Below are 22,389 nucleotides of genomic sequence, written 5' to 3'. Positions count from 1 at the left end.
TATTCTTGACCGGAGAATTCCAGAGGAGCCTGGCGGGCTACAGTCTATGGGGTCACAGAGAGTTGGACACGACTTGGTGACTAAACCACCACCACCACCACTATTATTACAATTATTTTTAAGTAGATTAAGATTTTTAATCAGAGTTTCAATATCAAATTCTCAAAAATTAATAGAAGGGATATACAGAAAAGTAGAGGGATACAGTAGACCTGAAAACACCACGAACCAATTCAATAGAATTAAGATTTACATGATTTTCACACAAGTAGGATACAAATTCTATTCAAGTTTCCATAGACTATTAACTAGGAGATACAGGAACATATCCAGGGACATAAAACAAGGTGCAAAATTTTCATGGTCTAAAGGTATTAAAATCATAGAGTCTGTTATCAGTGGAATTACATTAGAAATCAGTATCAAAAGATATGTGAAAATAACCCACATATTTTCAAGTGCAATGTGACATTTACCAAGAGAGATCTTTGACTTAGTCGGGCTCTGGCTTTCATGGGTCCCTGAGGGCTGGGGTGAGTAAAGGGTTAGAAGAGGGGAGTAGAGACCAGAGGATGGGACTGGGGGTGGCAGTGGCCAGGAGAGGCTGGAGGGGGCAACGGGAGGAGGGGTGGGGGGTTACATCTTCCTCACACTTCCACACACTTGTGGCCCCCACGGGCAGCAGAGGTCAGCCCCTGACATGGATTCTGATGTGGCCACAATCTCTAACTCCAGGGGAAGCAAAGGTGAGGTCCTAGAGCCAGAGGAAACCAAAGGAACATGGTGGAAGACACTTGGGTCAGAACCAGCTCCATAGAGGAGACATTCCCTCGAGTAGCAACACTGCTGGAGGGACCCCACGGGCACCCCCACCCCATCCTGGAAGGACCCCACAAGGAACAGAAGGGTGGCACATGGGGACGGCAAGCTGCAGGCCGCCCTCGGAAATGACATTTCCCTAAAGAAGTACTTGGGGGAGGCAGGACTGAACCTGGCCCCCTCAGCGGGGCTGAAGGCACCCTTGCAACCCCCCCAGGGCTTGCGCCCACCCTGGCTTCCTGTGGTGGGGGTGGGGAGCTCCTGGATGGTGGGGAACGGAGGCGGGAATGGCCTCCTCCAACTTCCCATCGGGCTGAGCAGGTGGTACCCGAAGCAGGCACCTTGTTTATATTCTTAGTCAAGAAAATCAGAGGAATCAACAACGCAAGAAGCTTTTGATTTAAAACAAACAAACAAAAAACAGCATCAGGCAACAGTGCCCCATACCAGAAGGGCAGACGTGAGAAAGAGCGGGACGCTCCCATACAGCTGGTGGGGACGTAAATGCATACACCCACCTCAGTCACCTGCTGGGTGAGACCTGCTCAAGCTGAAGACGTGCATGTGCCCACCCACAACCCAGCAGTCCTCCTCCCTGGCACAGAGATGCGATGTAGGAAAAAACAGAGAGGCAGGCGTGCAATGTCGGCCCACGAATGGACAGACGACTGGACTTCATCTGCAGCGCTCGGGGACCACGGACGAGCCAGGACTCCGCCCAGCTGCATGGTGACCTCACGGCGCTGTGCGGGAGGAGCCATTACAAAAGACTACACCTGTGTGATTAAGTGCAAAACCGGGGATCCTGCTGTCCTTGGTGGGGGGCAGGTTCTGTTCGCATTTTTTGGTTTTTTTTTCTGGTTGCACCACATGGCTTGCAGGATCTTACTTCCCCGACCAGGGATTGAACCTGTGCCCAGCACTGAAAAGTGATGAGCCCTAACCACTGGACCACCAGGGAATCTCCTCCTTTCGTTCTGGGTGCTGCATGTGTTGGACTTGTGAAAACTCGCTGAGCACACACTTACAGTCGGTGTTCTGTTTGTATGCTGCAATTCAATAAAACGATTACTTAAAGAAGTTCAGCTGGGTGGGGGTGGGGTAAGGATTGCCCAATTTAGACAATAAAAATATAGGTGGTGGTGGTCCTTCAGTCGCTAAGTGGTGTCCAACTCTGTGACCCCATGGACTGGCAGCAAGCCGGCCTCCCTGTCCCTCACTATTTCCCGGAGTTATAGGATGATATAGGATGCCCAGTTAAATTTGAATTTCTTATAGATAAGGAATAATAATATCCCACAGACAAGGAATAATTCCTTAGCATAAGTTCCTCCCATGTGATCTTTGTGTTGCATCTGGCCTCCCTGAGAGGGATCGGCCATCCTGGACTGGGAAGGGCTGTCATTAGGCAGCGCGGGGCCCTCTCTGACCCCGGTTCCCTCTGCAGAGAGCGCCAGTGTTCCCACCGACCACCTCAGTCCTGGGGAGAGGTAATCCCACATGGGCTCCGCCAAGAGACAGAAAGCAGAAGCCCCTCTTCCAGTGCCCCCCATACCAGCCTCCGACGGGTGAAGGCAGGCAGGGCCCCGCCCCACAGCCGGAGCTCCACCCCCTCTCTCCCTGGGCTCCGCCCACCATCGCTGCACTGTCGGCCAGAAGCTGCTCTCCAGCTGTTCCCCCGAAGCCCGGCCCAGCAGCAGCTGGGCCAGAGCACAGTGGGAGGTAGACGGACCCTCCAGCCCCTCCAGCCGCTGCTGCGAGGCGAACTTGCAGCGGGAGTCAGAAGTCCAGCATCTGGGCTTCATTAACCCAAACCCGAGCCTTCGGGAGCGCTCTTGCCCACAGCGGGAGGGGAGGGGCCGACCCTGGATCGGGGTTCAGGGAGAGCCAGGGCTGGTTCCAGGAGGGAGGAGGCGGACAGAGCTGTTGTCTGGGGGTGAAAAATAAAGAGAAAAGCACTAAAAAGAGCACCGAGGGGGCGAATGGATGAAAGAAACCCGCATCAGAGGGCGGCGTTCCCTGCTTGCCCACTGCCTTTCATCCCCACGGCCCTGCTCTGCCTTCTAAACTAGTCCCCTGCCCTCTCAGCTCCCACTGGGACACACAGACAGGGAGACGGGACCCGTTTTCAATTTTACACTGAGAAGTTACTGGACAGAGGAGGGAAAGCCAAGACTCAGCCCAAACACCACCCAAACTGCGCAGGGCGCAAGCAGGGGTGGGGGGTGGAGAGGGGGGTGGGAGTGGGGCGAGGCCTGCGGCTCTGCGGAGGTTGACCCCACCCGGGAGGCCTCCCGGGAACTCAAAACAGGCGGACAAAGGAGGACGCAGAAGGCCCTGGAACCTTCCCAGCTACTGTCATATAAGGCAACGGGCTCAGCCCACTGCGCTCACACCAGGCCAGGCCCCTGCAGCGGCCTGCCTCCTCCACCCCCGCGAGCCGCTGCAAGACCAGGACGCTGGATCAGCACGCGGAGGGGCCTAAGGCGCCGAGAGGTTTGGAAATGACTTTTCCAAACCGACAACAGAGCCCGGTCGGACCTGGAGCGCAGGCGCTCAGTTTCCCAGCCTCCAGCCCCTCTCCCCCCAGCTCCTGCGAGGGACAGCCTGCTGGGGCTCGGGGGGGCAGCAAAGGCCCCAAGCCCTCGTGGGCCAGGAAGGTGCCAGGACCACCACACAGGTCAACGTAGCCCCTTCATACGGGAACCGGGCCCCGCTGAAGCTGAACTGCCCAGGAAGGCCATCGGGCATCTGGCCAAAGGTGTGAACGGCCTTTTCCGTGTCTCCAGGGCAATTCAGGAAGCAACCACAGCGGCCGGTCGTGGTGGAAACACTGCCCAGCACCCTGCCCCAGGGCGTCGGCGGGTCTGCCCCTCCTGGGCCGCTCAGGCCACCTCACCCAGCACTGCCTGCTCTCATGCCACCTGCCCCTCAGTCCTTCCCCTGGAGTCTCCTGTCTTGCATGTGAGCACGTGTCACCCGGGCAGGCAGATGGGGGCCTGGGCTCAGAGGTGGGGGTCGCCTCCTCAGCCGTCTGCCCAGGCATCTCACACCCGCTGGGGCACTCACAAACGTGGACACAGCACAGGACAGACAGGAAGAGAAGGCGGCATGCAGACAGCCTCGGACCCACGCAGGGGGCTCCCACCGGGCAACACGAAGGAGCTGTCTATGATCGCTGGCTTTGCCATGACTGGCACCCACAAGTGCTGGCCATGCCAGGGGAGCCAGATACGAGACAGAACCCTGTACGGCCCCACTGGGGCCCGAGTCTGAAGCCCAGCACAACAAATCCATGGGATGAAAGCTGCCGAAGCGGCTCTTTTTGCAGAGGCCATGCCTGGGACGGGTCCAGGGCCCTTCCAGGGGAGCAGGTGACCTTCTGGCTGGTGACGCAGTGGTGGCTGCACGGACACCCGGCGCAGTGCAGTGTCCACCTGACATGTTCTCTCCTGCATGTACATCACAACCAAACAAGAACCAGGTTCACTCAGACAGTCACATCCGGACCTCCAGCCTCCTCTCTCCCCTCCTCCCTCCCTTTCTTTCTCTCTTTCTGGTATGATGATGAAACCTAGACCCCTAAAAACACCTGAAAAGTCACCTGGTCTCATGTCCTGGGACCCGCATATCCGTCCATTCAGTCAGGGCCTCCGCATACTTGGAGAAAAGTCGCTAGGGACTTCCCTGGTGGTCCAGTGGCTAAGACTCTGCACTCCCAGAGCAGGGGGCCTGGGTTCGATCCCTTGTCAGGAAATTAGATTCCATGTGCTGCAACTAAGCCCCAGCACAGTCAAATAAACAAATATTTAAAAAGTCACCATACTTCGCACACTATCCCTTCCCCCGAGCGCAACAAGCTACTCTTCTCTGTCGTCGGGAATCTTTGCCGTCTGGGTGGGTTCTTCTGAAAGCCCTTGAGGTTGCTTACATTCTCATTGAGCAAGGCGCTCAGAACTGAAGTGGACCCTTATTTTGGGGGGAGCCCCTCAACGCTACGCTCTTGACAGGTTGAGCCCAAAGTCTAGTCCACACGTCTGGCTGTGAAATCCCATTTCCTAGACCCCTGTTCTCCACTGTGCAGCTTGGTCTCTCCCCCTCAGCCCATCGTTATGGTCTTTTGAGATCTTTGTGGATCTTCGCTGTCAGTTGCCTTCATGTTATGCATGAACCCGACCACTGTTCTGTTAATGGCCTTGTTCAAGACCTTGGATCTGTGCCGGCCAACTTGTCAGTGGAGACAGAGCTCTGGGTGCCGCCCGGACCTATCCTCCAGGCAGACTCTGATGGCCAGTGGCACCTTCTGACGATGAGTCCATCTAACTGGACATCACTCTTCAGCCCACGCTTCAGCTTGCTATGTTATGGCAAGATAGGATGTGCGTCTCCATCAAATGCCCTACAGAACCCAGACAGCCCTCTCCAGGGTATTCTTCTGCTTAGCCTATCAAAAACTAAATGAGGCTAGGCTGGTATGATTTATTCTTAGGAATCCTAGAAAGCAGGGCTTCCTTTTCTATGTATGTGCTCACAAGCTTTCCCCTGGGGAGTTCTGTTGAGGAACACGTCAAGTCCACAGAGCTGAATGAAGAAGAGCACCCTTCTTCTTCATCCCCCGGGGAGCTCTCCCTTCCCCAGAGGTCTCTGTGGAGTCAGGGCTCCCCCACATTGTGCAGGACAGACAGACGTGAAGGGGACCTCAACTCACTCCACCCAGTTAGATGCTGCCATCCGGTCTCCCCCTGCTATTACAGGCTACAATCCCCTTTGATCAATATTCCAGTCCAGATGAAAAATTAGGCTCCTTCACAAAAGAAAACAGAAACAAAATATGAATTACGTGGTGTTGTTCTCCCTTCACCAGGGTTATCATTTGCCTGTCAACCCAGAAGAGCTCTCCTGGCATCAAAAATAACTATACAGGAGACGTCCCTGGTAGTCCAGTGGTTAGGACTCACACTTCCACTGCAGGGGGTGTGGGTTTGATCTCTGGTCAGGGAACTAAGATCCCACATACCTCTCGGTGAAGCAAAAAAAAAAAAAAAAAAATTATACAGAAGCTCCTTCTGTGGGCTTTAGCTATCCCCAAGAGAACTGTCACTGGTTCATCGGGTTCATGTTATTTTTCCATGTGCCTTGCCTGTGTCCCCTTCCTTCTCTCTTCCATATCTTTCAAGATCAGAGATCATGCATGATGAGCTTTGGGTGCAGACCTTGCTGTCTCTAGATATTAATACTTCCTGCTTTTTCCCTCACTGGGTCCATTCGCAATCCATGTCCAAAGTCTTACTGTAGGATCTCCTGGCCCAGCTGAGCCACTTTGTCTTTGGAGTCTGCTACTGAAAAACGCTTGCTCTCTCTGCTTTTTGAAATCTGCCCTTCAGAAGCCAGCTCTCCACAAGCAAGCTCCCTCTTCTGTGCCAGGATTCCAGGGACCCAGAGTTCGAAGTCACAGTCCCTGTCCTCAGGATGCTCACAGTCCAAGGGGGCACCAACAACCAAGTTTCTGCATCCGGAGGTTTCTACAAAGAGAAGCTGCCTCCTCAGAGCCTAGTCTTGGGGGTGAGGAAGTGTCGACCAGGCAAAGAGGCTTTTCGGCGAAGAGGGAACAGGCGTTGAAACGTTCGAGACAACTGCTCCTCGTGGGTTTGGGTAGCGGCACAGCTTCAGGATAGGGCTGGAGTGTGGAAGCCTGCAGGGGCTGGGGAGCTGGGGAACATGGAGGGACGTGAAAAGCAGGCAGGAGGGCCCTAGTGTACCAGGCAGGGCTGTTTGAATTTCATCCTGGGCATAGAAGTCTGAAGGATTTTAAGCGAAGGAGTGACAGGGCCAGATGTGCACCAGAAGCAAGATCCCGCCGCAGGGCAGCATGGGGACGGTCAAACTGGCAAGAGATTGGAGACTGTGAGTTGCGGCCAGCCTTGGAGGGTGACGTGGAGAGGCGACGGTTGTGGGAGAAGGGGCTGCTTTTTACTCTCATTTTTCACTGCTAAGCTCCACTTTGCCTTCAGCATAACAGCGCATCCCTGGTTGAGGAGGTCGGGGAGAGCGCGGGCATCACACCAGTGTTGGTGAGTGTTGTTGATCTTTTGTGCTTAACTATTCGGCAGAGATAGTGGCAGCCCTCGTACAATAATACGCCCTCCTCCCCGGAGCCGGTCTGAGCCCAGCGGGGCAGCCGCCCACGAGGGAGGGGACAAGGCCACCAGCACGGGGGCATGGTGAGGGGAGGGGGCAGCTAACTAAGACTACAGGAAACACAGGGCAGCTGTAGAAGAGAGTTAGGAGCTCTTTCCGATCCAGTGTGGAACGGCTGCCAAAACCTGTGCTGAAGTGGAAAGAGGGGCGGGGAGGACAAGCTGTATGCAAGAGCAGATTAGACATGGGGACAGGCTGGGTGGCACAGGCGTGGGGGCAGGGGGACGGGCTTGTTTTCTAGAGGCACTCCCTGGTCCCTGTTGAATTTTGTCCAGTTGGAGTGCTTTATCTATTTAGAAAAAAGAAATACAAGTTCTAAATAAATGAATAAATAATATCCGCCCTGGTGAGGAGCCCTCTTTCTCAGCAAAGTGCTCAACAGCAGGGTTTACCCTACTTGGAGTGTCTGTTCGAAAGCAGGTAAGTCTGTTCCACGATATTCACTCCGAGTATTCAAGGAGCATCTGCCAAGGGCACGGGAGCTCCAAACAGATGCCCTCCGAAAGACACTGACTCCTGGAACCTGAAATCGAAGTTTGGCTAACAGATGAGGGATGTCATAAATTCAGGATATGACAAAAGCAGTTTGAAATCTTTTGGGAAGTGACGGATTATTAAGACTGAAAAGAATTGGTGTTGGGTCACTGGCTCTTTGAGGGTGGGGAAAAACATCAAGTTAGATCCCTGTTTTGTACCTACAAAAAATGGATTCCAGATGGGATTAGGAGCCAAGAGAAACAAAGTTATATAAGTACTGAAGGAAAATAGAACACAATATTTTTATGCTCTTGGGGTGGGGAAGGCCTTCCTTTTCAAGCTGGAAAGAGTCAATTACAAATCAACCCTCTGTACTATGCATGGTAACTTTTCTGAAAATCTGAAGCTATTCTGAAATGAATAGTTTACTGAAAAAGGAAAAATAATCATTTTGTGAAACGATAAACACAAAGGTTTAAAAAAGACAATTTACAGGCTTAGGAGAAAACATGGTGCCCAAAACATATGTAATAAGCAACTTACAAATCAATATAATTAAGAAGAAGAGGGACTTCCTGGTGGTCCAGTGGTTAAGAGTCTGCCTTGCCATGCAGGGGATACAGGTCTGATCCCTGGTTGGGGAACTAAGATTCCACATGCTGCAGAGCACCTAAGCCTGACGCTGCAACTATTGAGTCTTCATACCACAACTAGAGAGTTCATGAGCTGTGACGAAAGGTGATGCAGTGAAGATCGCACATGCCTCAACTAAGACCAGATGCAGACAAATAAATAAATATGTAAAAAAGAAGAAGAAGAAAAATTACCGGATAGAAAAATGGGTGAGTAATATCAAGAGACAATTTACACCAAAGGAAACACAGAAAAAGATTCTCAGTTTCACTGGCAGCCAGGGAAATGAAAATTAGAATGACAGGATGAGCCTTTTCACTTACCAGAGTAACTAAAACTTAAAAACAACACTGAGAATGAGAGTGTTAATAACAGTGTGGAGAAACAGGCATTTTCACGTCTATTATTAATTAGTACAGCTTCTTTTTTGGAGACCAAATTTTAAATATTTATACTTCAGGATTGCAGTTTCAAAGAACTTATCCTATTGAAGTATTTGCATAGATGCACAAGCTTGCATACTGGACAAATATCATAACCAGGGAACGGCTGCGTGCACAACCAGGGAATACTATGCAGCTATGGAAAATAACGCAGTTCATCTCACACACACACACACACACACACACACACACACTTATGTTCAGGCACACCTTGGAGAAATTACAAGTTTGGTTCCAGACCACCACAATAAAGCGAATACTACAATAAATCACGTCACATGAATTTTTTGATTTTCCAGTGCATATAAAAGTTGTGCTTAAACCTACAGAACAGGAGAAAATATTTGCAAATGATGTGATTGGCAAGGGTTTAATTTCCAAAATATACACACACCTCCTATAATTCAATAACAAAAAACTCCCAAACAATCCAATCGAAAAATGGGCTGAAGATCTAAATAAGACATTTCTCCAAAGAAGATATACAGATGGCCAATAGGCACATGAAAAGATAGTAAATATTGCTAATTATTGGAGAAATGCAAATCAAAACAACGAGGTATCGCTTCACACCAGTTATAATGGCCATCATTAGCAATTCTGCAAACAATAAATGTTGGAGGGGGTGTGGAGAAAATAGAACTCTCCTACACAGTTGGTGGGAATGTAAATTGGTGCAGCCACTATGGAAAACAGCATGGAGGTTCCTCAGAAAACTAAAAATAGTTTCCAAATGATCCACCAATTCCATACCTGGGGATATATCCAGACAAAACTATAACTGGAAAAGATACATGCACCCTTATGTTAATGGCAGCACTATTTACAATAGCCAAGACATGGAAACAATCTAAATGTCCATCAATAGATGAGTAGAGAAAGAAGATATGGTACATATATACAATGGATACTACTTAGCCATAAAAAAGAATGAAATGATGCCATTTGCAGTAACATGGATGGTCCTAGAATTACCACACTAAGTGATGTAAATCAGAAAGAGAAAGGCGAACGCCATATGATATCACTTTATGTGGAATCTAAAATATGACACAAATAAACATATCTACCAAACAAAAACAGACTCACAGACATAGAGAACAAACTTATGTTTGCCAAATGGGAGGAAGCCGGGGGGAGGGAAGTACTGGAAGTCTGGGATTAGCAGAAACAAACTGTTATATGTGGGATGGATAAACAAGGTTCTACCGTATAGCTCAGTATATATACTTAATATCTTGCGATAAACCATAATGAAAAAGAGTATGAAGAAGAATATACATAGGTATAACTGAGTCACTTTTCTGTGAAGCAGAAATTATTAGTAACAAAACATTGCAACTCAACTATAATTCAATAAAATGTTTTCAAAAATTGTATTAATTCTGTAGTCTATTAGTGTGCAACAGCATTACATCTGAAATAATAATGTACCTATCTTAATTAAAAACATTCCATTGTTAAAAAACGCTATCATCTGAGCCTTCAGAGAGTGAGTCCTAATCTTTTCACAATAGTAATATCCAAGATCACTGATCACAGACCATCATCACAAATATAATAATAAGGAAAAAGCTTGCAGTATTTTGAGAACTACCAAAATGTGACACAGAGACATGAAGTGAGCAGATACTGTTGGGAAATTACACTGACAGACTCACTCAATGCAGGGTGGCCACAAAGCTTCACTTGGGAAAAATGGAGTATTTGTGAAGCGCAATCAAATGAGGTCTGCCAGTATATAGACACACTTACATACATGTAAGTAAATATACATACATGTCAAAGTGAAAACAGCAGACAAACCACATGGCCTGGGCTGGAGCACAAGGGGCCCTGGAGGCCAGGCTCAGCCCTCCGCACCTCTCAGTGCAGGCGATGGGCAGCAAGGCCAAGCAGAGCCATGACAATCAGGTGCAGCCGCAGAGCAGACAGGCTGCGGAGGAGGAGCTGGGACTGTCTGTGAAAGCTTCGGCTCTCCCTGGAGGGGATCCAGGACAGCCTGGTTGGAAGGTGGGAAGAGGTGTCATTCTAGGTGGTGATGGTTGTTCTTTAGTTGCTGAGTTGTGTCTGACTCTTCGCCACCCCATGGGCTGTAGCCCGCCAGGCTCCTCTGGCCGTGGGTTCTCTAGGCAAGAATACTGGAGTGGGTTGCCATTTCCTTCTCCAGGGCATCTGCTTGACCCAGGGATCGAACCCAGGTCTCCTGCACTGGCAGGCAGATTCTTTACCACCGTGCCGCCAGGGAAGCGCCATTCTAGGTAGGAGCAGCTGCAAACAGACCTAGAGAGGAGACGAGGGGACGTGGGGAGAGGCCTGCACAGGGCAGCGAGGGGGACTCCCTGGGCTGTGCCCTCAAGTGGGAGAAGGAAGGAGGGGAGAAGGGAGCCTGGAGTAGGTACAGAAAATTGGTTCTTATCTCCCTGCAGGCTAAGTTTGTTTGGCACATTCATTCATTCAAGAAGAATTTACAGAGTGCCAACAGTGTGCCAGGCTCTGTCCTGGATGAGGGGTGATACGACAGTGACCCCAGTAAGGGGCCTGCTCACTGGAGGGGATGAGGACGAGAGGCAGCCATGAACAAGGAGCAAGCAGGACCTCCTCGGTGGTCCAGCGGTTAGGAATTCGCCTGCCAGTGCAGGGGACAGGGGTTTGATCCCTGGTCTGGGAAGATCCCACATGCCTCAGGGCAAATATGTCCATGCACCGCAACTACTGAGCCTTCGGGCTGCAACTGCTGATGTTTGAGCCCCTAGAGCCTGTGCTCTGCAACAAGAGAAGCCACCACAACGAGAAGCCCGCTCACCGCATCTAGAGAAAGCCCTCGCTTAGCAAGGAAGACCCAGCGCAGCCACAAATAAATTAAAAAAAAAGGGAAACAAATATAAAGAAATTTCTGGCCGAGATCAGTGCTGCGCAGAAAATAGAATGATGATCGGAGAGTTTGAGAGGGAGGCGTCAAGGGGATTGATGAGGGGACACTGTGCAGCTAATGTCTGAATGGCGAGGAGGCACCCTACCTCCACGAGGATTGGGAAGGGAGCAGTCTGGAAGGCGGGTGGGGGTGCTGCTGAGTCTGAGGCTAATTGCACAAGGCAATTGTTTTGCTAATAAGACCGTGTTAAGAAAATGAGGCTTTTTTTCCCATTTGGTAATGAAGTCATTAGTGAGTTGCATTTTTAGCTCTTGCTCCTGGGTTTTTGACATTGGGCACGACCTCCCCCACACCCCACAGGGCGTCACGGGGGTGGGGTGAGCCTCAGAGGGCGGGGAGATGGAGGTGGAGCAGTACCCACCTGCTCCGGGGGCTCACGTCCAGGAAGAGCTGCACGAGTGCCAGCAGGTTGTGGTGGTGACCAGACGCTCGGCTCAGGGCCCAGCACAGCTGCCGGAGCTGCGGGGCGAGAGGGCGTCCAGGGGGCTTTCCAGTGGCAGGCGCCTCCTACCCTGACCGCCCCGCCAGCCCACTCAGCAGGGAGGCCCGGAGAGCAGAGGGAGGGTCACGGAGGCCAGGTCAGGGGAGGACCGCCAGAGCAGCGTGGTCCCTGCTGGGGCCTCACAGGTGAGGCTGGGGCTTGGGCTTTGACTCAGGGGCCCACAGCACCTTTTCCGGCCACTCGCGGATGTTCTCCAGGAGCTGCAGCAGGAGCTGCTGGAGGTCGGTCCTCGGCAGCAGGCGGAGTCTGGTGTCCAGGCCAGCACGGCACAGCAGCTCAATCAGGTCCAGAAGGTCCTGGTCGGTGTAGGCCCCCGGCTGGGCCAGCGCGCACAGTGTCAGGAACTGGAGAGGACAGAGCGCGAGGGCAGGGGTGCCTCCCTGGCACTGGGAGCCCCCAGCTGTGCTGGGGAGGAGCTGAGAAAAGCAACAGGGCCTGGAGTCGAGCCTCCCGGGGTCGGCGGGGCAGGCACAGGCGTGGAGGGAGCCAGCTTCTGTAGCATCGATCCTGGCAGTCAGCAAAGTGCCTGTGACGGTGCCCGGTGGGAGCCACTGAATTTGATGCTGAGTGGGTCTGGGTGGGACTCACCTTGCAGATGTAGTTCAGGCTGCTGTCCAAGGCCGTCTCCTGGAGGGTGTCCTGCTGTTCCCTGCGGCTCCGGCTGGCCTCGCTACGGTGAGACAAAACAAAGGAAGGGAAGCAGTCAGAGGCAGGTACAAGGGAAGAACTGAGGCAGAGGGGGAGGCCGTGCTGCTGGAGAAGAGAGTTCTCGGATGATCCATTCAACCCAGGGCCCCGGTGCCCTGTGTGCGCGGGTCTTTCACTTGTCCAGTTGCTCAGTCGTGTCCAACTCTTGTGACCCCAAGGACTGTAGCATGCCAGGCCTCCCTGTCCATCACCAACTCCCAGAGTTTACCCAAACTCATGTCCATTGAATCGGTGATGCCATCCAACAATCTCATCCTCTGTCGTCCCCTTCTCCGCCTGCCCTCAATCCTTCCCAGTATCAGGGTCTTTTCCAATGAGTCAGCTCTTCGCATCAGGTGGCCAAAGTATTGGAGTTTCAGCTTCAGCATCAGTCCTTCCAATGAATATTCAGGACTGATTTCCTTTAGGATGGACTGGTTGGGTCTCCGTGCTGTCCAAGGGACTCTCATGAGTCTTCTCCAACACCACAGCTCAAAAGCATCAATTCTTCGACACTCAACTTTCTTTATAGTCCAACTATCACATCCATACATGACTATCGGAAAAACCACAGCTTTGACCATAAGGATCTTTGTTGGCAAAGTGATGTCTTTGCTTTTTAATACGCTGTCTAGGTTTGTCATAGCTTTTCTCCCAAAGAGCAAGCGTCTTAATTTTGTGGCTGCAGTTACCGTCTGCAATGATTTTAAAGCCCAAGACAATAAAATGTCACTGTCATGAACACAATGAAAAGGTCATCCACTGCTATGTAACAAATTACTCCCCCCAAATGGAGAGGCTTAAAAACAACCAATACACATTATCCTGTGCAGTTTCCGAGGGTCAGGAATCCAGAAGCAGCTTAGCCAGGGGTCTCTAACTAAGGGTCTCTGGGGAGGCTGCCTCCAAGGCTTTCGTGGGGGGGGTGCCTGCTGTCAGCAGCAGGCTTGACTGGCCTGGAGGAACTGCTTCTCAGGTCACTTGGGGGTCACCGGCCTCAGTCCTTCCATGGAGCTTCACCCCAGGGTTCCCTAACTTGCCCCGACTTTCTCTATAGTGAGTTATCTGAGAGAGAGGAGATGCCCACCTAAGACAGAGGCTGCAACCTTTTAGAACCTAACCTTGGAGGTGACACTGCCTCTGTGGTCTCCCCTGGCCACGTGGGCCAGTCTGCTCAGGGTGGGAGACGGCCGCACAGGGGGTGAACACAGCTCGAGGAGTCACCGGTGCCTCTCGGGGGCTGGCATCCCGACACTGTCACTCTAGGAGGGCCCTGAGCTTTAGTTTTTTGGGGCTTGGAAGCCTGAAAAATCATACTCAATGCTTCCTGCAAAGTCCTCCTCAAAAGCATTGTTTGGAGTTTCCTTGGTGGTCCAGCAGTTAAGAATCTGTCTTGCAATGGAGGGGACAAGGGTTCAATCCCTGGTCTGGGAAAATCCCACATGCTGCAGAGCAATTAGGCACCACGACTACTGAAGCCTGTGCCCAGAGCCCGAGCTCCCCAACAATGAGAAGCCTGCACACTGCAACTACAGAGTAGCCCCCACTCACCACGACTAGAGAAACCCTGCTGGCAGCAACAAAGACCCAGTGCAGCTAAAAACATAAACAAAAATAAATACATAAGTAAAATAAAGAAAACTCATTTAAAAGCGTTCTTTGTCCACACAGATATGGTGAGTCTGTGCATAAACGGAAAAACACACTCCGTTGTAGCTTATGTCAGGTTAGCTTCCAAAGTCTGCAAGTAAGGTGAAATTAGATTGAAAGAGATCTTCAATAACCCCTCCAAGGTGTTCCACTACCATGCTGTCCGCAGACAAGCCTGGCATGGCCAGATTCCTCTTAGCAAACAGCCTGGATGAAGCCAGAGGCCAGGGTCACATTTAAAACACCCTCTTTAAAGACCAGAGTCACGCACAGTTTGGCAAGAGCCCTACAGGGAGGGAGCTGCTGGCAGCACAGCAGACTCACATGGCCCTCTGCACAGGCCTGCCAGGCACACGCTCCCCGGGTGACACGCCGAGCTGGAGTGTCCTTACTCAACGATGCTCTTTCTCTGGCCACGTGTGTATTGTTGGCATCAAATAAGTGAGGTGGCTTTTCAAAACTTAATTTGCTATTTATTTTTGGCTGTGCCGGGTCTTCCCTGCAGGGCGTGGGCTTCTCATTGCGGTGGCTTCTCTCACGCAGAGCACAGGCTCGCGGCACAGGCTTCAGTAGGTGCAGTACACAGGCTCCAGAGCACCGGCCCAGTAGTTGTGGTACACTGGCTCAGCTGCCCCATGGCATGCGGAATCTTGCTGGACCAGGGATTGAACCCATGTCTCCTGCATTGGCAGGCAGATTCCTAAACACTGGACCACCAGGGAAATCCAAGTAGGATGACTTTATGACAAGTCTCCCTTTGCCGTCTCTTCCACTCCTGCAGTCTTACTAACTAGCTTGGAGTTCCTGATAACAAGGGACTCCCTACAAATGAAGTCATCAGTGATGACGACAACAGTGCCGACAGTAACGGCTTCTAGGGTCGCCGCCCTGGCCACGGTTCCCAGATGCTCCAGTGAACAGGCTCTGCTCTTCTTTACTTGTCTATGCTGCTTCTCGGAGAGGGAAGAAAAGTGCCGTCTCTAGGCACCCAGGAAGTCAGTGTCAAAAATCACTGCTGGAGTGGAGGGGTGGGGCGAGGCCTAGATAGGCCTGGGCTGGGCCATTCTCCAGGCCACTCTTCCTCAGCATTTGCGAGGCCAGAGAACAACAGACGGGGGAGACTGGGCCTCACGCACTGGGCCTGTGTCAGAGTCGCAGGGGAGTCCTGGTTTATACCTGTCCGTGAGCCTGTGTGGGGCCGTGCAAGCATGGGAGGGAATGCTTTTAGATTGCCTGAAGAGGCAGGAAGCCTCAGAGCCAGCTTTGTGACTCTGCCCAAGTGGAGGGGGCTCTCAGACAGCTCCGTGCTGCCAGGGGGAGAAAGAGGGCAGAAACTGTGGGCTGGTGACTCATCTTCTCGGAGCTGGGGAGGGGAAGTGTGTCTGTGACAAGGGTCTCTCCTCCTGGGGATGGACAGAATGCCAGGCTTTCCAAGTGGGAAGGATACATAGCCTCCCTGCTACCCACCCCCCCCACCCCCCCAACCCCGGTGCACTGCGCCCCAGTGTCTCCCCAGGCTGCCTCTGCTGGGAACAGCCAGCAGGCAACATAACGGGTTCCCCTTCCCTGCCTGCCTCTCTGAGGAGCCGCTCGCCTGGAACGTGGCATCTGAGACTGCTATTCTGGGAAGTGGCATCGGCTGATCCCTAGGCCTCCGCCACAGAGAAGAGGAATTCACAGTCTAAGGAGCCCACTCCTCTTCTGGACTCAGCAGGTAGGAATCGAGTTGAGGGTCCCACCACCAGCCCCACCAGCAAAGCAGCTTTCCCCTACCCCCACCCCCAGCCCCAGCCTTGACACTGGCCTGGCAGAGTTAGGGTTCCTGGCCCGTGGCCAGCACCCAGGAGCTAGAGTTTGGGTTGCAAAGGTATTGTTCTCCACTCTTAAGAGAAGCGTGTCGGCTTCTATATTTGTTTTCCCCTGTTACTATTTGAGAAAAAAAAAAAATAAAGTGAAAGTGACCCTCTGCTCCTTCTCCTTGGGAAGACGGTAAAACTGAGAGTCTAGCTGGGGGTCAGGGGCCCACCACACAGCCTGTGGGCAGGGCGCGCTCCCGGGCTGGCACTGCTAAACCAGACCAGAGCTGTCAGCTGGGCTCTAGTGACTGAGGTCAAGGCAATGAAGAGGAATCGATGCTGAGCTAATGGGGGACGGCGGGGAGGGGAGCAACTTTTACCTGGATCCAATTACTCTGTCCCAAGGCAACCGCCCCCACATTTGACAGGATGCCCTTTCAATGGATTGATTGTCATTTATTTAGCCCACTGGCCTCTGCACCAGGCTTCCCTCTCAGGGAACCCAGTGGATGAAGGCTACCAGCCCCAGGCAACAGCAGCGGGTTGCTGGTCCTCAGTGGCTGGACCTGAGATCTGGGGCTTCCCAGGTGGCGCAGTGGTAAAGCATCTGCCTGCCAGTGCAGGAGACACAAGAGCTGGGAGTTCGATCCCTGGGTCAGGAAGATCCTCTCGGGTAGGAAATGGCAACCTACTCCAGTGTTCTTGCCTGGACAGTTCCATGGACAAAGAAGCCTGGTGGGCTACAGTCCAGGGGGTCGCAAAAGGGTTGGACACAACTAAGCGTGCACACACACCTATGACCTGACCAGGGCTCTTCCTCTGGGCTTTGCAGTCAGGGAGCAGCCCAGGAGGACCAGCCACTGCTCCCTCTCTTTCCAGGTGAGACCAGGGACACCTGATGAAAAGTCTGTATAGCTGAGTGTGGCACTGGTCCCCTCTGAGGATGCTCAGGCGCTCATCTGCTTCCCGTCCAGCGTTCACACTCTGGTTCCTCCTCTGCTGGCTGTCTCCCTCCCCAGGCTCATCACAGGGCAGAGGGCAACTCTATCTGCAATAAAGCAGACGTCAGACAATGCACGTGGTCCGGCAGCAGCAGGGCTGTTTCCTTCTGGAAGAAAATCTTGAAGCATTCGATGAGATGGTGATGAGTTTCAAGGAAATCTGAGATTAGGAACAGCCGGTGAGAGACCCGTCTTTCTTGTAGAGACTGGAGAGATGGCCAAGCCGTGGGCCCACATGTGCCCTCATTTCCAGTCTCGGCCATGACAGCGTGTGGGTGCCTCAGAGGAGCCCTGGATGGGGACATCCCTGGAGGTCAACAGAGAGGCACCTGGTGCGGAACCAAGGGACATGGGATGAGCCTCTGAGGATGAGGACGATGCAGAGAGGAGCGCCTGTCCCGAAGATGCTCTTGTGCCCCATGGAGCTGTGAAGGATGCCACAGCCTTGGTGGAGGAGATGTCAGAACTTCCTTGATGTTCCCTGAGTGCTCTAGAAGAATCTTCCAACGCTGAGACACCCCGAGTTTCCCAAACACAGAAGTAAGCCAGCACTTCACCATCCCCCACCCCACGGAAGTCATGGGAGCGGTCTCTCCTGGACCTGTTTGCTTCTTGAAAGGAGGCATATTCCCAAAAGAACACCTCTAGGCTGAGTGGCTTGGTGGGTGGTCCCAGCCCCTCTTATAGAGCTGCAATCTGTACAGGGGCAATCTTAAAGGGGCAATCTATTGGCCAGATGCTCTGGGCCAGTTTTGAATCCTCAGTGGAGAGCGTGTGCCAGCAGCCATCCCAAGGTGGGAGGCCCAAGGAAAGGGGCAGGTGTGTCAGAACAGCTGTCTGGGGCCGCGGCACTCTGGGCCTTGCGCTAGGACCACAGGGCCCTGCCTTGCTCCCACAGGGTGCTGAGAAGCTGGAAGCCTTCATGCTGGGGTTTCGCTCTCAAGTATTTGTGCTAGCGTGTTGTTGCTCAGCTGTGTCCGATTCTTTGCGACCCCATAGACTGTAGCCCACCAGGCTCCTCTGTCCATGGGATTCTCCAGGCAAGAATACTGAAACAGATTGCCCTTTCCTCCTCCAGGGGATCTTTCCAACCCAGGGATGGAACTCGGGTCTCCTCAGTCTCCTGCATTGCAGGCAGATGCTTTATCGCTCAAGTAAGCCATCCTGAAGTATGTGAAATGATGCATTGAAATGGCCACACTTCCACAGATCACCTGGCCCTGGGGGAAGGGGGAAGTTAGGGGGTGTGGCTCTTTGCAGAGTAAACAGGGAGGTTAAGAGCCTCTAGGGCCACCTCGCACTTTCCAGGCGGACACCAGGTGTGCACCCCTTTCCAAGTGGTCGGAAATAGCTCCTCTGAATCCTCAGGCCCCCCAGGCCCTCCCCTTCATGGATATTTGTTTTTTCTGAGTGTAATTCTCTCCCTGATTTCCTCCTAGAAGGTGAGTTAATTGAAGCTCCACGTTGGGGAAGAGGCAAGTAACTTATTACACCTGGTACGAACGCGGTGGGGGGGGGAGGGGCAGGACAGGCTGGCACAAGCACAGGGTATTTATAGCAGAGCGAGGGCGGTTTGGTCTGGTTTGGCTTGGCAGACAATTACCAAACACAGTGGTGCAACAGGTTCTTGAGAAAGCTCTGGCCATGCCCTAGAGGCACGTCTGCCCACCACAGCTGGCCCCAGGGCTAGTTGGCAGGAGGGAGGGGGCTCAGCCTGTCCAGGGTCCTAAACACTAGTGCATGCGTGTGTGCTAAGTTGCTTCAGCAGTGTCCGACTCTCTGCAACCCTATGGACTGCAGCCCGCCAGGCTCCTCTGTCCATGAGATTCTCCAGGCAGAAATAGAATACTGGAGCGGGTTGCCATGCCCTCCTCCAGAGGATCTTCCTGACCCAGGGATCGAACTAGCATCTCCTATGTCTCCTGCATTGACAGGTGGGTTCTTCACCACTAGCACCACCTGGGAAGCCCCCTACACAGTCAAGTCTCAAACCTACTGCTCAGAGAAGTCTCAACAAAAAGCTTGGATGGCGCTGTAACGGATGCCTTTACAACCCAGATCTAGTCCGCCATCCATCCAACAAGAGTCATTTATGTATTGTACCAGTTAGCGTCACTGTCCCACCCACCCGGAACCCAGTGCACAACGGGGGCTCCAACATCACAAAATGGGGCATTGTAGACTTTCCATGTAAAACTGTGCCTGGCTGGCCATGAGCTGATATTAGGTAATCAGGAGGGGCTTGGAGACAGGCCAAAGGGACTGGGACACGTCTTGGAAGAGGAGGGGCAGCAAGAGCTGTGAGTCAGGAAGGGGCAGGAGCAAATGCCAGCCGCCAGGGCAGTAAGACCTGGCTGTGCCTGGTTCTTCCCATCGCTGCCCTGAGCTGTGAGTACGGGGACTCACGCCAATCACCCGTAGTATGACGCACTGTGGCCCCTCAGACTCTGTGCTTCCCTCTTTGGGCTGGAGTCTGGAGTCTACAGTCACCAGTCTGGTGACTTTTTAACTTAAAGAAAAATGCACATAATTTCCAATAACTATCAGAAGAAATCTCTCCTTTCTCTAACTAGTAAAATGCTCACTGAGCCCTGGCTATCACCAACAATGACGTCAATGGAGCTCTGTACAGTGACCGGCCAGGTGTACTACATTTACGGAAGAGGAAATACTTTAGTGTTTCCAGGCAAGAATATGTGGGCTTCCCAGGGGGCGCAGTGGTAAAGAATCCCCCTTCCAGTGCAACAGACACGGTTCGATCCCTGGGTGGGGAAGATCCCTGGAGAAGGAAATGGCAGCCCACTCCAGTACTCTTGCCTGGAGTATCCCATGGATAGAGGAGCCTGGCGGGCTACAGTCCATGGGGTCACAAAAGAGTAGGACATGACTGAGCATCAGGTGCATGAATGTATTCAGTTGGCTGATAAGTTCATTCAGGTTTTTCCGTAAGATGTAACACAAAAACCCCAATGTTTTGCCCAACCCAGTATATTTAGAAGAGTCTGCTTTTTGGGTTACATATATACATATTTTTTTTTACATTTTTCCTGAGGTGTAATTGGTACTGCACATGTTTAATGGACATGATTCGATAGGTTTGAACTGCTTTCAGTGGCCGTGGCCATGTGAGGAAGGGTACCACGGTGGGGAGTACTCACCTCCCAGCGTGCTGTGTGGGCCCCAGGGGCTGCAGAGCAGGGCTGCGGGCTCCGAGGCTGTGGAACGTGGCCGAGATCTCTTGCAGTGAGGGGCACCACAGGCTTGTGTCCCCACCTGTCAGAGCAGAGAAGGCGGGGGTCAGGGGGCAGAACAGGGCGGGCTGCGCTCCTGGGCGGCACAGGTGTTTCCTGGAGGGTGAAGCCTTCAGTGGCTGCAGACACTCGCGGGTGCTCCGGGAACCTGGACACTCATTCTCCCGTCTTCAGGCTATGGCCACCTTGACGTGTGGGCCTGGGGAGGACAGGCCCTCGCCAGCTCCATCAGCTGCCCTGAGCTCAGCCAGGTGCTGAGTCCCCAACCAGAGGTCTCCAAGCCGCAAGACAGGAGGCACGAGGCTCCCCAGCCCTGCACTCTCCACCACCGAGGCCCGGGTCCAGCTTGGCACCTACTACGGACTCTCAGTAGCATCCTTGGGGCAATGTCTGGGCGTTGCCAGGTGCACTGATCCTGCCGGAGGGCCTCCCCACAGTCCTGGAGGCGTTTTCTCAGCAAGCTCGAGCTTTGAGGACCATTCTCTCTTAACAGGACAGGAGCGATCATCTGACCTCCTCAACAAAGGGGAAAAACCTTAACAACTGGAGGGCCTTTCCTCCTTCAACTTAAGGATATTTTCCGAACTAGGAGAATAGAGAAGCAAAAGATGGAGTCTGTTTCCCGGCCCCCACGCTGGCCCCTCGCTCTCCCTCCTCCACATGATCTTATTTGCAGATCTGCTCGCCGCTTGTCTGTGTCTCCCCGTTAGAATGTACATTCCGCGAGGCCAGGGGCCAGGTGCCTGCCATTCCTCCCTGCAGACTCAGGGTGGCTGGCGTGTGGAGGAAGCGGGATGGATGGAGGGATGGATAGACGATGGAGTGAATGACTGCATCCTACATAAACCTGACCAAGGGGCAGACGACTAAGAGGGAAACTGGTGACAAGTCACAGGACAGGCTGGCAGCGTTTGAGAACACAAACGAAGGGTCCGATGGAGGGTGAGCTGCAGGAATCCAGAACCAAGAGCAGCGCCAGCTTGAACCCTCACCATTCTGGAGGGCGAGCCTCCCCTCCCATGGGCACCCCTTGATGGACCCCACCGTGTGTCGGAACCACGCCAGCTGCCAAAGACTAAAAGGTGGCCCAGCAGGCCCCTTGACCTCAGGGAGCTTGTGGTCTAGGAGGCGGAGACGCCAGGTGGATACATCAATACAACAGAGTATGTCGCCATAAAACCCAGAGCTGGTGAAAGGTGGGGAACCCGCTCAGGCGAGAGAGACTTAACTGGGGGCTGGGGCAGGGGGCAGACAGCACAGGCAATAGGAAACAAAGCCCATGTCTAGCCAAGGGACGGAAGTGGCAGAGAGCATGAAAGAGCATGGTGCGTCTAGCCAGAAACAGGGCACTGAGACGTCTTGGCCACAGTCCTGTGTGGCGGCCGGCTGAGGGTCTGGGTCCCAGCCAGGGACGTGTCTTCGGGGATGGTGGCATTGAGTGTCTCTCTCTGGAAACGTATATCGGTTGAGGCTCACCCAATAGGTAATGAGACTCTGGGAGGAGGAAAAACGTTCTTGTTTTTTTTCCTCTTGGGCAACTTAACAAGTCAGAGAATGGTAATAATACCCCTTGCCTGAGTCGCAAACAAGCTGGGAAGAATGAAGGCTGCAAAACACAATGAGAGAGGGCTGTTTGCCCAAGCAGAGCCCGAGCCGGGGAAGTGGGTGGGAGGGGGGACTGTGTGGGAGGCCGGTGACCTTGCCAGGGACGGGAGGACCCTGTTGCAAGAGAATCGGTTGAGGGCGAGGCCCCAGGGAGGCCCGGCTGGGCGGCGACATCCTGCCCCTGCAGCCTCCAAGCCCCCCTCCCCATGGCGGCCCCCGCAGGTGCCTCTGCTCCTGTAAAGCCCTTGACAGCATCGCAGACCCCTCTGGCCTGGGGCCCAGTCAGGCCTCACCTCTTTCCGTGTGCCTGCCCAGCCATTTACTGCACACCCCCACTCCCCCAGGGCTGAGGGGCCAGGAGAAGTTCCAGAGAAAGGGGTCTGGGTGGCCCC

The 22,389-nt window shown here is 53.1% G+C and overlaps 1 protein-coding gene across 3 annotated transcripts in view; it reads right to left on the bottom strand.

Annotated features, from left to right (window-relative positions):
• FAM178B (family with sequence similarity 178 member B) overlaps positions 1-22,389 on the bottom strand; it is a 104,938-nt gene that overhangs the window by 33,067 nt on the left and 49,482 nt on the right. For 2 of the 3 annotated variants that reach the window (XM_043918682.1, XM_043918681.1), the window contains 4 exons: positions 20,300-20,414; positions 12,596-12,677; positions 12,175-12,423; positions 11,867-11,964 (listed from right to left, as the gene is read on the bottom strand). In XM_043918682.1, the coding sequence (XP_043774617.1) occupies positions 11,867-11,964; positions 12,175-12,423; positions 12,596-12,677; positions 20,300-20,414 (544 nt within the window). The remainder of the gene's footprint in view (positions 1-11,866; positions 11,965-12,174; positions 12,424-12,595; positions 12,678-20,299; positions 20,415-22,389) is intronic. The other variant, XM_043918680.1, reaches the window with a different exon arrangement.

The sequence above is a fragment of the Cervus elaphus genome, chromosome 11, assembly GCF_910594005.1.
Source record: "Cervus elaphus chromosome 11, mCerEla1.1, whole genome shotgun sequence".
NCBI classification, from domain to species: domain Eukaryota; kingdom Metazoa; phylum Chordata; class Mammalia; order Artiodactyla; family Cervidae; genus Cervus; species Cervus elaphus.
The sequence above is the reverse complement of the archived record's forward strand: the minus strand, read 5'-3'. Positions and strand labels throughout refer to the sequence as shown.